This window comes from Maniola jurtina, chromosome 5, assembly GCF_905333055.1.
Source record: "Maniola jurtina chromosome 5, ilManJurt1.1, whole genome shotgun sequence".
NCBI classification, from domain to species: Eukaryota; Metazoa; Arthropoda; class Insecta; order Lepidoptera; family Nymphalidae; genus Maniola; species Maniola jurtina.
Window position 1 is genome coordinate 14251476 of NC_060033.1, and position 15233 is coordinate 14266708.

Sequence of the window (15233 nt, forward strand, 5' to 3'; positions counted from 1 at the left end):
GAGGCAAAAAATATAGCAGCGAGACACCAACCAATCACAAAGGAAACACGTTTTTAATTGAATGACAAATGTATTTGAAAACATTTTCGGATTGAATTTTGAATTTTTTTGATATCAAAGATATTATAAAACTCCAGACACGCAGCGCTGACACAATTGTATTAAAAAAGTGAAGATAATTCGTACGCTTGTGTGTGACTCATAAGCGTAGCGATACAGACTTCATAGATACCAATTCAGATTATCACTGGATTTCATATTCAAGATAGGGGATAGAGAACCATCCAGATGGCATATAATATCATTCAATGCTTAATGCTTTGCATAAAGGTTTAATATGACACTTGACGACTGAATGGTCCCCTAAAGAAGCCCCTATCTTGACTAAAAATTTCAGTGTATACAAACTTGGCACATAATATGAGCGTGCTTCAAAAATGGCGGCGCGCTATCAAAGTTGGCTGGTGTTAACATGGCGTTACTACATCGCCTTAAAATTTGTCCCGCTAATACCTCATTAAAGTGAACAGAGGCGGTAAATTAAGAGTCTGTTAATTACAAAGTTAATTAAGCCAACAAGTTAACTGAAATCCCGGATCCCGCATACCTCGCAAGTTACGGGACCGCGGGATTAAAGGTACGGCGGGGTACCGCGTTTGTGAGTTACGAATTAGGAAAAGTAATTTGTCGGCTACTTACTCAACCAGTAAATCGGGATAGGGCGTAATAGTACATTACAGTCCAGGCCTGAAATAAAGCGATTACTGGCCGAGTAATATTGGAAGGTCGAGGCGAAGCCGAGAACTTCTGAAGTGATTTTGAAAGGACGAGGCACTAGCCGAGTCCTTTTAAAAGAAACGAGGTCGATATTTGCTATTTCAGCCGAAACTAGTATAGTACTATCCTCCATTCCTTAATTTCCTTCATTTACGAGGAAACAATAAGAAACTTAAACTCATAAACCCTACAGTCCTATTCACACACCATTATGTGTAGTACCTATTGTGTGTAGTATTGGTACACACCAATTCGAACGTGACGGTCTCGTTTGAAAAAAAAATTAAAAAAGTTAAAAACAAATCAATTAATATAAAATTTAAAACAAAATATATAAATTATCATCAGTATAAAACTGTTCCAAATTTCCATTACAGTCCTCTATAACCTGGTCATCAGTATGAAACTGTCCAGCAATTTCCATTACAGTCCTTTTGGAAATGCGGCCAGTAAATACCCAATTACAGTCCTCTATAATGAGATCCTTTCTTTTGTAAAGTAGCACTTGCTCGAAAACTGTTAAAGTGAATGTGTGTGTGTGTGTGTGTGTGTGTGTGTATGTGTGTTCATTTAAAATTAATTTTACCTCCACTTGGAGGTTAAATTAATTTTAAATGAACAAACTAGAGTTTTTCGATGCGTTGGTACAATATTCTTATATTTATCGTAGTTCCAGTTTTATCTTAATATTAAAGACCCTGTAGTTGTAATAAGAAAGCTTAGAGTCACTCAGCGGGCGATGGAGAGAGTGCTTGGAGTTTCATTACGTGATCAAATCAGAAATGAGGAGATCCGTAGGACAACCATAGTACAACCATACTGAATTAACCGAAAACAGTTCTACTCTCTGAACTCAATGATTTTCCGGCCAAAAAGTAACCTATATCCTACCCCAGGATGCAATCTACTTCTGTATCAAACATCAAAATCAAAAACACAGACACACTTTCGCATTTATAATATTAGTATGGAAGTGTGGAAACGTGGAAGTAATTAATGCTCGACGTCAGGTATAATATCTAATTACATAATACTTCTCCGACTCGAGTCGAGACAATTGATTATGTAAGTGCTTCATGAGTAAAACATTCTTACATTGAAAAAAAAAACGGTTAAGTGCGAGTTGGGCTCTCACACGAAGGATTCCGTTCTACCACCAAAAAATAAGAAATAGCAGTTTTTTTTCCATGGCGGCTATTTTTATTAACCCCCGACCCAAAAAGAGGGGTGTTATAAGTTTGACGTGTGTATCTGTGTATCTGTCTGTGGCATCGTAGCGCCTATACGAATGAACCGATTTTGATTTAGTTTTTTTTGTTTGAAAGGTGTCTTGATCGAGAGTGTTCTTAGCTATCATCCAAGAAAATCGGTTCAGCCGTTTGAAAGTTATCAGCGTTTTTCTAGTTACTGTAACCTTCACTTGTCGGGGGTGTTATAAATTTTTAATTTACACTTGTTAGGTTGATATTTATTTTGTTGTTTTAGCGACAGTGGAAATATTGTCTATACATTCTGTGAAAATTTCAGCTCTCTACCTAAGATACAGCCCGCTGAAGGACGGACACTCGGACGGCGGAGGCTTAATAATAGGGTTCCGTTGGTATACTTCAGGTGCGGAACCCTAGACATGGACATACCTATGATGAGTTACATACAATATTATATAATAACAGCCTTTGTTCCTTTAATTGAAATATAATATAAAATAATTAGGTATATTATTTTCCTCGTGTTGCATGTCACGGAAATAAAACTATATACTAATAAAATATTATACAGAGGTACAGTTTGACAGACAGACACACTTTCGCATTTGTAAAAGGGGTGATTATCGAACTGTTTTGTATAAGCATCAGACATCTCCAACTAACATTGGACCTATACCATAGACAGAGGACAGAGGACGGACAGCGAAGGCTTAGTAATAGGGTCCCATTGGCACCCTTTAGTTACGGAACCCTCAAAAGAGTTTTAAGAGGGGTCTCTCCGTCACTCGCTTCATACAAACGTAGTTCGTCTCTCATTGGAATACTAACCAATCATACTCAATGGAATTTTGTAGAAACGTTCCGGGAACTAATATGCCTGTGGTTTTCCAGATTTCCTTTAAAATATTCAGTTTCAAAGTTAGGCGGTCTTAAAAACACATACAAATCTTTGAGCGCCTGTAATTTTAAAACTAAATATTTTAAAAAAAATCTAAAACACCACAGGCACTGATATTAGTTTCTAGAATATGTCTGCAAATTTCATGGCCTTTGGTTGCTTAATATTCAAATGAAATTGGGACTACGATTGTATGGAGTAAGTGACGGAGAGAGCCCTGTTAAACGTCTGTTATTTATAACTGACACTGCTGATGATCGTTAAATGTAGTTTATCCAGCAATTTGTTCGAGCAGATCGACGTTGCGCTTCAGTGCCCGCGCTGAACTTGATCATGAAAGTGAGGTCACGGTATCAGCACAGTTCACGGTAATAACTACACCTGCGAGGAAAAACATCTATCTCATTTTTCTATAAATTTTTAGGAGAGCGCAACTAACATTTTATATCCGTACCTACCTACTAGCAGATCTCTTTTAGGGTTCCGTACCTCAAAAGGAAAAACGGAACCCTTATAGGATCAATTTGTTGTCTGTCTGTCTGTCTGTCCGTCCGTCCGTCGTGTCTGTCAAGAAATGTACTTCTCGTTGACCTAGAATCATGAATTTTGGCGGGTAAGTAGATCTTATAGCACAAGTACAGGATTAAATCTGAAAACCGCGAATTTGTGGTTACATCATTAAAAAAAATTAAAATGTGTTTAAATTTCAGATGTGTATTTTCAGAGTAAGATAACCATACTAAGTGGGGTATCATATAAAAGGGCTTTACCTGAACATCCTAAAACAGATTTTTATTTATTTTTATGTTCAATAGTTTTTGATTTATCGCGCTAAATGTTGGAAAAAATACCCGAGTACGGAACCCTCAGTGCGGGAGTCTGACTCGCACTTGGCTGGTTTTTTTTGTGAGAAAAATCCGTCATGGATAACACTGGCCACGGGGGAGCACAGTCACTGGCTATGTCGGACTCCTACCGACTATAACCTTACGAAGTTCCATCCCACCGCTGACGACGGAGCACAAGGAAACGTACTAGCCGACCTTACCCAGCTTCGCTCGGGCGGAAATTAAAAAATCCGTATGGGGGTAGAGTTTCCAAAAATCCTAAAACACGTATATCCTTCATTTGTAATCAAAAACCCAAATACCTATTTTCCTTACCATTGTACAAGAAATAACATTTTTATTGTGATGTTACAACAAATTCACGATTTTTGGATTTTTCCTTTACTTGTGCTATTAGACCTACCTTAACTGCCAAAGTTCATTGTTCTAGGTCAATGCGAAGTACTCAATAGGTTTTCTTGACAGACACGACAAACGGACAGATAGACAACAAAGTGATCCAATTGTTCCGTTTTTTTATTTGAGGTAACTTCACTGACTATGACTGGATATGATGGCTTAATTCTGAATTGTAAACATCTTGTCAACCCATATAAAAACAAAAATAAATTAAGTCATTTATTTCATTTCTTGCTGACTTACAGTCTTTTTTCATTGACTGAATTCATAATGCTAATGAATTTAGACACAGTTGTTAGAAAAAAAAGAGCATTTTTGTTTTACGAAGAAAATGTAACTCCAAATCGCTAAAAAGTGAGTTACGATGGGTGTGATACGTGTGAGTCCTTGCAGATGTCAATAGTGTCACTCCGGTCAGCGATTCCTATTATTTCCCTAGAATAAATAAATAAAACTTTAGACAACACGTATGCTACATCAGTGATGTAAAAAAGTCGAGATCCTGCGCGCATGTGTTGGGATTACTTTTTAATGTGTTGTGTGTGTTTTTGTTCTACAAGTATTTACGGGATAACACTAATTTAAAAAGTGAGTATTTAATATTTATCAAAAGATAACCTCTTCTATTCAGTGGGTTTGGAGTTCGTTACCGGGCGCACATCTCTAATTTTTAGGGATCTGTACCTCAAAAGGGAAAAAGGATCACGTCATTGTCTGTCTGTCTGTATATCTGTTCGTTTGTCGTGTCTGTAAAAAAAAATCTTCTTAAAAACTGACTTAAAATCGCTTTAAAGTGACTTAGGTTGTTTTTTCTTGCAGGTGTCGATAGTGTCACTTCGGTCTACGATTCCTATTTGTCTACAATAAAACTTGATGAAGAACGCATGCACTATCAGTGATATAAAGAAGCCGAGATCCTGCGCGCATTTATGGGATTATAATTTTGATGTCAATGTTTTAGTGGGATAACTATTATTATTATTATTAAAAAATCGCGTATGCTTACGGATTACTAGTGTATTAATTTGAAAAGTGAGTATTTCATCTTCTTTGCTTTCTTGACTTTACTTAACACAAGTGATGCTCGCAACTTCGCCCGCGTGGATTAAGGTTTTTAGAAATCCCGTGGGAACACTTTGATTTTCCGGGATAAAAAGTAGCCTATGTGCTAATTCAGGATATTATCTATCTCCATTCTTTTAAGCCAAATCCGTCTAGTACTTTTTGCGTGAAGGAGTAACAAACATACACACACACACATACACACAAACTTTCGCCTTTATAATATTAGTGTGAAAATAGAGAGAAATCTCATCAATCACAAAAAAAAATATTTTTATTTTAAATGAATTTTTTGCAATCAAAAAATTTAATTTCTAACTACTTTTCCATACTTAACTATAAAAAAAAACATAATTTTCTTTCATGGTCTCATCGCCGGCCTACTACTGAGAACGAAATTAAGCACGAATTTGAGTTCTTAGAAAGAGAATGGTTTAGGTTACAGTCTGCCCCGCTGGCCCAGTGCAGATTGGCCAAATTCACACAGCTTTGAGAATATTATGGCTGACTTTTAGGCGTATAGATTTCCTTACGATGTTTTGCTTCACCGTTAAAGCAAGTGATATTTAATTGTCCCATCTTCGGCTCCGAGATTTAATATTTTTCACTTGTAAGTAGTCTTCGCTACGCTTCAACCCACTCGCACGTAGTTTAGCTATATAAGAAAGAAAGAGATAGCATGCTCCCTACTTTCATAGCAGCCATGCCGGCTACAGGCGTCATTCGTTTTCGTGCGCGCGCGACTACCGCACGTAGTAAAGGATAATAAAAATAATAAAAAAATAAAATATTTCTCAAGTTAATTACCATGCCGAAAAGAAGGCACATAGCACTGTGCATAAGCATAGCATAAGGAAAAAAAATGGCGTAAAAAGATTAGAAAATATGAAGAAAAATTACGACGCCAGCATTACGTATCGGATAGTGAAGGTATGTACGAAAAAGTTATTCTTTTTGTTTCCATGCTGGCTATTTCTTGGCTACTTATAGCAATTATATCTCTGATCTACTACGTGATATTAGACCGTAGATTAAAAAAAAAAAAAAAAAAAAACAAAAAAAAACAAAACGGCTTCGAGTCAATACGAGATATTGACCAATAGCAATATATTATGAGTTAATACGAGATATTGACCAATAGCAATATATTATGAGTTAATACGAGATATTAACCCTTCTTTTATTTATTTATCTTTTCAACTTTCCCCGGTGCCCGCAACCAACAGCACGACCGCTATCTTCTGTCGTGGAAATTCCACACAGGGCTGACTCGATTGAGCCAGAAGTATGGGGCGTGGAGCCCCCGCCATCACCACCTGCGGCGGTGGCAGCATCTACATACAGTACCCGATCTGACAGAGGTTACAAATGCACCCCCTAGTGCCGACTAGAACTCTTACTCGCTTTAGGGGATTTCGAGAGCCTCCTTAAAGAGGGACTAAAAAAGGAGGTAAGGGGCGAATTATTAAAAAAAAAAAAAAAATGCTTATTTCCAAAAATCTGTCCCCTGCTGAAGCCCTCCGTGCTCAATCCAGAAATTAGCGCAATGCTAACAGAGTCGGCCCGGAATAGAGATTCCCGTGTTTTAAAAAAAAGCAAAACCAGCTGGCATGTGCTTTTACAGTACTCAGCAAGACAATGTCGGACATGCTAACTAAACAAATAGAAGCACCGGCGATTCTGAAAAATCTTGCAGATGCGGGTAAATTGATTGCTGACTCCCATTATTTAGAATCTGAAACCAGACGCTCACTCGTGACGCCTATGGTCGACATAAAAATTGGTTGATTTCATCAAGTCTTCACGGGGCATCCAGAAGACGGGGAAACTTATCCAATCTTCAGCCACATCAAGTGATTTAAACTTCAAGCCCTCCCTGCCGCGTACACACTCGAACTACCGCGGCGGACGTCAGCCGACCCGCGGGGGGCCAAATTCACGCCGACGCAAGTTTACCAGCGCCGTTCAACAGCGTACCAACCACAGCCGGTTTGCAGCGGGCAGCGAGCGTCAACGCCGCCACCATCGACGTCTCGACGTCACAAGCAGTCGTGGCTGGCGAAGCAGAAACGATAAGTTCCCAGGTACATGCGGGTCGTTTAAAATTTTTCATGAGAGCTTGGAAAAATTTTACTAATGATGAAGCTGTTCTTAATAGCATTTCTGGGTATAAAATTCCATTCACTGAATTACCAATTCAGGACCCAACATCTTATCCAAAAATTTCTCTTCCCAATAATAATAATAATAATGAGTTTAAGTTTTTCTCAAGCAATTCGTAGATGTGAACCGTGTAAGGGCCAATTTGTTTCAAGGTATTTTTCTGGTCCCTAAAAGTAACGGTGAAAAACGTATTATTTTAAATTAAAAAAAAAAAAAAAAGCTTAATAAGTTTGTAAATATAAGTCACATCAAAATGGAAGATATTAGGACTGCAATTAAGTTAATGACCAAAAACTCTTATATAGTAAACCTAGACCGCAAAGAAGCTTACTTTTTGGTACCAATACACAGAAATCACACAAAATATTTAAGATTTTTTTTCTCTTTACGAGTTCTTGGTTTTACTTTTTGGCTTAAGATCGTTGACACGGCTTTGGTCATTTTTGAGCCATTTTGCCGCTTCATATTTTGTTAAACACTGCATTTACGTAAAATATATTCATACTACATTGTAGAATATTTCCTGTTTTATTAAATTGGAAGAAAATATTTCCCAATTTATTTTTATTTTTTATTTTATGGCCTGAAATATCAAAAGACTATTAGTGAATTTTGGGTTTCGTCTCATCTTTGACATTCACTACATCAAAAGTTACTAGGTCAATTCATACAAAGACATATATTTTTTTTTAAAGATGAGGTCCTGAACTAACAAAGTGACAGATTCAAAGTTTCAATTGGCATTTTTTAAATTAGAAAAATCCAAACCAAAAAAGTTATAATTTTATAAAATTATAGTCATGTAAAACTATCATTTAGGTGGATTATTTTTCTTTATTTATAAATAAAATTAAGTACTCATGAAAATAAAACATATTTACAATATATGTTATGAAGGGGTTAAAGAAAACATCTAAATTTAATTATTATTTGTTACCAAAAATAAACTTGAAATACACCATAAAACTGCGCAAACATGCAGTTGGAATCGAACTAGGAAACTAGTATCGGTCGAGGCTTTTCCGAGAACGGACATAACACTTGTTTTCTGAAAATTCTTTGAAAGTTTTCTGAAAGTTTTTTGAAAATTCTTATTGGATTATTTAGAATATACCTGAAATTGTAGTACGACTATCACATCTCAATACTAGGTATTTTTAATACTCGTAATTTTTTCTTACAGATAGTTTAAAACTTTTGTATATATAATATTTTCATTTTTGTGTTTTGCGTATGTAGTTAAGGATTATAGCTGTTGAAAAAATGTAATACATAATTTGAAGAACGAACTAGAGAATACCTATCAAATCTTATCAAACAAGACCATTCTGTACCCAACTAGGGTAAGACAGAGAATTTGGCAGCTATGTATGTGTGTTTGTTTGTTTATCGATTCCCTCATTATTGCCAAACTACACATTAAGTTTAATATAAATCCTGTCCCGTATGTTAGAGGCTATATTATGACGTCAAAACAAATCAATTTAGGAGATATAACCAACAGAAAACCAAGAAGTGTTGCGAATTTAGAAGTACTTGATACATGATATGGAAAAAATAAAATAAAAAATGTAGATATGTCAAGAAAAAATTAACTTCAGACAGATGGCTAGAGTTTGATATCAAATCCATTATGCAGATTTCGAATATATATATAATTTATACATATAAAGATATACTTAATTATCTACGATGTATTTTTGAAAAAGGGACATGGAAACCCATCCTCTTCATCGGTGCCTTTCCCTGGTGGTGGGTGTATTATCAGGCAAGCTTTCGCCAGGCAACAAGTCCCTCCATCAGCAATGAGTACAATTCTTGCATCCTTGTCGAATAGTACAAAATCCCAGTATACTTCTAGCTTTAAACTATGGTATGGTATGGCTATTGCAATACTAAAAGTTTAGATCCTTTAGATATTCAGGTTTATGACTTACTGGACTTCCTAGCAGATTGCTTAAGGAATGTATCCTCTTATGGTTCATTAAATAATCATCGTTCAGCTTTATCTCTTATTACCATAAATAAGGTGGGCCAAGATGAACGAGTAAAGAGGGTTTCTCAAAGGTGTTTTTAAAATTAAACCAACCTTTCCTAAGTATGATACCACTTGGGATCCAAATGTAGTTCTTAATTACCTTGCAAACTTATACCCAAATAGCTCTCTTAATTTGGAACAACTCACTAAAAAGCTAGTAGTTCTACTAGCCTTGTCTAATGGACAAAGATGTCAGACATTAACGTTAATTAGGATCCCAAATATTAAAATGAGCAGTGAAAGGATTGTTATAACGATTACCGGTATTATTAAAACTTCAGGGATAGGCAAATCACAACCGAGACTTGACCTCCCTTATTTTATACAACGGCCAAGCGTTTGCCCAGCGGATACACTAGTATCCTATATAACGATGACCTCGATCTGCAGATCTAGTCACGATGATAGACTTATACTTACTACTAAAAAACCCTTTCATCCTGCTTCGTCCCAAACCATTGGACGATGGATAAAACAAATTCTCACAGCTAGTGGTGTCGATACGGCAATATTTAGTGCTCATAGTACTCGACTTGCAACTGCTTCTGCTGCACTACGAGCAGGTGTCAGTGTCGATACTATAAGAAAGACTGCTACCTGGTCAGAGCGGTCAGCAACCTTTGCGAATTTTTACAATAGACCTTTGACTAACGATAATTTAGGTTTTGCTAATGCACTATTTAATGTTTCGCCTAATTAAGTTATTTTCTTTGTATGGAATACAGATTCAGGTTAATTTTTATGTTAATTTTCACAATAAATAACTACTTATTTTGTTTAATCTAGATTTGTTTTTGGTTTAATATTTTGCCCTCCAACGTTTCCATTTGCTCTGAACATCTTACAAGTGAAAAATATTAAATCTCGGAGCCGAAGATGGGACAATTAAATGATCAAACGAACTTACCAAGTGAAGTTCGATCTTGATTGTCCCATCTTCGGCGAAGAGATTTAAGGTCCCTCCCATCCCCGTCTATAATAATTATTTATTATTTACCCGAAACATCAACGTTGGAGGCCTTGTTATTCTCTAAACTAAATGACGCCTGTAGCCGGCATGGCTGCTATGAAAGTAGGGAGCATGCTATCTCTTTCTTTCTTATATAGCTAAACTACGTGCGAGTGGGTTGAAGCGTAGCGAAGACTACTTACAAGTGAAAAATATTAAATCTCTTCGCCGAAGATGGGACAATCAAGATCGAACTTCACTTGGTAAGTTCGTTTGATCATTTAATTATTGTTAAAACGCATGCCTATTATATTTCCGAAAAGTCAGAGATGATCAGATCGAAACCCCTGACCTCCCGATTAGGACGCAGACGTCTTAACCACTGGGCTATGACGGCTATTAAAAATGCTAAAGTATGTCGGGCTGTCTGTTACTTTTTAGGGTTCCGTAGCCAAATGGCAAAAAAACGAACCTTTATAGATTCGTCATGTCTGTCTGTCTGTCCGTCCGTCCGTCCGTATGTCACAGCCACTTTTTTAGTTAACCGATCTTGACGATATTTGCCACAGAGATAGTTCTTCACATTCTGGAAACGGACATATAGAATCAGGACAAAAAATTATCTATCCACACGGATGAAATCGCAGGAATGAACTACATAGTAACTGATGTTATAAAAATGGTTTATAATATCCATAATAAGTAAACTAACTCATTATTAGTTTTGTAGTAAAAAGTTCCATAGCCCCCATCTAAAGTCGCGCCCATCAAAATGCACCATAAGGAACTTTCAATATATTATTTTGATTGCTTGTCCGGGATCAATCCTAACCTTCAGAAGAAAAAGGCTGGCGGCGGGATGTTTGATCATGATGATTATGACTCTTCACAATCGTATTTTATTTATTTCAGATGAAGAACCAGGGGCGAGCACTGATGTTACGGGCGACACTATGGATCTGCACAGTTTTTATTCCAACAGACTCGCAGTTTGCCGATCCGATTTCATCCGTTATGCGATTTCTTCAAGAAGGTGAACATGAAATAAATAACGAACCACCAGACCGAATACATTTTCTTTCGGAATATGACTTCATCGTCGTCGGAGCGGGCACAGCTGGATGCGTGGTCGCTAACCGCTTAACAGAAATACCCGAATGGAAGGTGTTACTTATAGAAGCTGGTGCGAATGAAAATTATATTATGGACATTCCTCTTCTAGCGAATTTCCTGCAGTTTACTGAAGCCAATTGGAATTACAAAACCGAGCCCTCTGACAGATATTGTGCTGGTTTTGAAAAAAAGCAATGTAAATGGCCACGTGGTAAAGTTCTCGGAGGTTCGAGCGTTCTGAACTATATGATTTATACCAGAGGTTCGCCTCACGATTTTGATAATTGGGAAGCGAAGGGTAACAAAGGATGGGGCTGGAATGACGTTCTTCCTTATTTCAAAAAAATCGAAAACTTCAACATCCCTAGACACGATAATCGCGAATATCATGGATATGACGGTTTCTTAAATGTCGAACATGCACCTTTTCGTACAATTAAAAGCAACGCATGGGTAAAATCAGCGCAAGAGTTAGGTTTCAAATATAATGATTACAATGGAGCAAAGCCAGCTGGAGTATCTTTCTTACAACTTTCTATGAAGAACGGAACCAGACACAGTTCCAACAGAGCATACCTCCATCCTGTTAACAAAAGAAATAACCTCCATGTCTCTAAAGTCAGCATGGTTACTAAACTCATTTTTGATAATACGCAAACCAAAGTAATAGGCGTTGAATTAGAGAAACTTGGCAAGCGATATAAAATTTTAGTCAAAAAAGAAGTTATATTATCAGCCGGTGCTATTAACTCGCCTCAAATACTTATGCTTTCTGGAATAGGACCCAGAGATAATTTAGAGTCTCTAAATATACCGGTTAAAAAGGATTTACCTGTAGGATATAACCTTATGGATCATATCGCAGCCGGTGGGATTCAATTTATTGTGCAACAACAAAACGAAAGCCTTTCTACGAGTTATTTTATGAACCACTTAGACCTGGTATTCAAATGGATGAGTAACCACCAAGGTCCTTTATCAGTACCCGGAGGATGCGAGGCTCTTATCTTTCTGGAATTGAAAGACAAATTCAACATAACAGGCTGGCCTGATATGGAATTGCTTTTTATAGGTGGAGGTCTTAATTCTGACCCTATATTGCCAAGAAATTTTGGTTTCGATGAACGAATCTATTATAATACATACTCTTCACTAGGTAACAAAGACGTTTTCATGGTATTTCCTATGCTTATGCGACCTAAATCTAAAGGAAGAGTGTTATTGCGGAGCAGAAATCCGAAAGTTCACCCAACTTTGGTTCCAAACTACTTCGAATATCCAGAAGACTTGCAGAAAATCGTCGAAGGTATCAAAGTAACTATTGAAATTTCAAAGCAACCATCTTTGAAAAAGATAGGAACTAAGTTGTACGATGTACCCATTGCAGAATGTTTAAAATATGGCCCATTTGGCAGTGACGCTTACTTTGCTTGTCACGCACAAATGTTCACTTTTACAATTTACCATCAAAGCGGGACTTGTAAAATGGGATTAGAGAGTGACCCATCATCAGTTGTAGATCCTAGATTGAGAGTACATGGCATTTCCAGATTAAGGGTCATCGACGCTAGCGTAATGCCTGAAATAACGTCTGGTCATACTAATGCTCCAACGTACATGATTGCAGAAAAAGGTGCCGATATGATAAAAGAAGACTGGGGGAAGAAACCATGACAACTTTATTTGTCTAAAAAATATTTATTTGTAATTTAGTTAATTAATAAGACTGTGATGTAATTATAAGTATACCTAATTAAAATAGTTCTTTCCATTAGCCTATTACCAATGCTTCGATACGTTACAGCCCAGGACATCGGTCTCCTACTCGGGGAGTTTGGTTTCGCTCCCTGGCTCTTACTTTTCCGAGTCATGTGCGTCTTAAGCAATATAATCACTTGTTTTAAGGAAAACTCCTTTACCGTCAAAGCAAGCAATTAAAGCAAGTCCTGAGGAAACTTCCATGCCTGAAAGTTCTCCATAATGTTCTCAAAGATGTGTGAAATCTGCCAACCCACACTTGGCCAGCGTAGCGGACTATGGACCATAACTCTTCTCGTTCTGAGAGGAGATCCGTATTTTGTAGGGGGCCGGCGGCGATGGATTGATGATATGTATAACATAATGATGATGGTGGCATAGTTCCTATCTACTTGTAATGATATTTTAATTTTACCGCGGCCTGATGTTCTGCGTAGCAATTAATTGTAAAGAATAGAATCACATGGAATGGTGTTTTTTGGGCTCAATAAAATATATACATATATATAATAATATATATATATAATAATTTAACTTTAGTTATTTAATTTGACACGAAATTTTGATTTCTGTTATCCTCCATTCGAAAAACTAGCGAAATAATTTTAGTCATCGAAATTGACGGAATTAATATAAATAATATGGGTTACATATTAATTATATATAAATTGTATGTGGTTACATAATTTCACGTAACTACATATTATTAAGTGCACCAAATAAACAGAGTTAAGCAAATTAACCACATTTGTATTGTAGAAATGTCAAGGCGGGGATTTAATTAACTAAACATTGTTTGTGCGTTGCCACGAAAATACCTTCACGTTTGATGTATGAGGCTTTAAATGTCGTCACGGGAAACCCTTTCTAAAACTAGTCAAGTACCTTGTCTTAAGTGTAAATTAATAAACACTATTGATGCTGGATGCATTTTTTAGGTAATAAACATTGAGGAAGAGCGTAACTGCATGCCTGAGAGTTCTCCATAATGTTCTCAAAGATCGTGTATTCTCGTGCAACCAGCCAGCGGCGCCTACACACTACACAAGGTGCGCCTCCCGAGGACTGGCTTCCGACAAGCTTTAAGCTTAATTGGAGGGGAAAGGGGAATATCAATCATGATTAATCTGGCTAATACTCTTTAAAAATACATATAGAACTTTTTGGATGCAATACATAAGTACATTAACATTACTAAGTATATTATTATACTACTAGCTGAAGCCCGCGACTTCGTTCCCGTCGATATAGTTTTATAAATATCTCGTGACAACCCACTGATTTTCCGCGATAAAAAGTAGCCTATGGCACATCCATACATACAAACTTTCCCATTTATAATATTAGTAGGATATACGTGTTTCGTACATTTTAATGCTAGATACATTATTATAGTTTTATCATATTGCTGTAAAAGTTTGGCAGCAGCGACGCCGCAAGCAGCGGAGACAAAAGGCCTTAAAGTTTCTAACTTTTGCAATGAAATATTGCTTTTCAAGCTTCTCAAATGTTTTATGTGATAAAGAAAATAGCAATTTACCTACTTTATTTCCCGCAAAATTGACGATATGGAAACAAAGAAAATTAATAAAATAATTAGTGGATGACTGTAGCCCTTACCCTTATACACACAAACTTTCGCATCACATTATAAAAGAGAAAGTTTGTGTGTGTGTGTGTGTGTGTGTGTGTGTGTGTGTGTGTGTGTGTGTGTGTGTGTGTGTGTGTGTGTGTGTGTGTGTGTGTGTGTGTGTGTGTGTGTGTGTGTGTGTGTGTGTATGTTTGGTACTCCTTCACGCAAAAACTACAGGACGGATTGGGCTGAAATTTAGATAGATTATACCCTGGATTAGCACAAAGGCTACTTTTTATCCCGGAAAATCAAAGAGTTCCCACGGGAATTTTTAAAACTTAAAACCTACATCCACGCGAACGAAGTCGCGGGTATCAGCTAGTTTATAATATTAGTGTGATTAAAGTAAGTATATACCTACTTATGGATTTATTATAACTAAAACTT

The 15233-nt window shown here is 36.8% G+C and overlaps 2 protein-coding genes across 5 annotated transcripts in view; one reads left to right on the forward strand and one right to left on the reverse strand.

Moving 5' to 3' along the window:
* Positions 1-15233, reverse strand: part of LOC123865734 (KH domain-containing, RNA-binding, signal transduction-associated protein 2-like) — a 257457-nt gene that overhangs the window by 206895 nt on the left and 35329 nt on the right. The window lies entirely within an intron of this gene.
* Positions 3198-13468, forward strand: LOC123865731 (glucose dehydrogenase [FAD, quinone]-like). Of its 2 annotated transcripts, none has more exons than XM_045906949.1 (3): positions 3198-3251; positions 4950-5162; positions 11255-13468. In XM_045906949.1, the coding sequence occupies exon 3, from the start codon at positions 11255-11257 to the stop codon at positions 13127-13129; it is 1875 nt and encodes a 624-aa protein (XP_045762905.1). In that variant the 5' UTR covers positions 3198-3251; positions 4950-5162; the 3' UTR covers positions 13130-13468. The 2 variants fall into 2 exon arrangements, with proteins under 2 accessions (XP_045762905.1, XP_045762904.1); XM_045906948.1 differs by lacking the exon at positions 3198-3251 and adding an exon at positions 4625-4718.

What these genes read in the sequence shown, in the direction of transcription:
- LOC123865731 (XM_045906949.1), top strand. Translation starts at nt 11,255, where the DNA reads ATGAAGAACCAGGGGCGAGCACTGATGTTACGGGCGACACTATGGATC.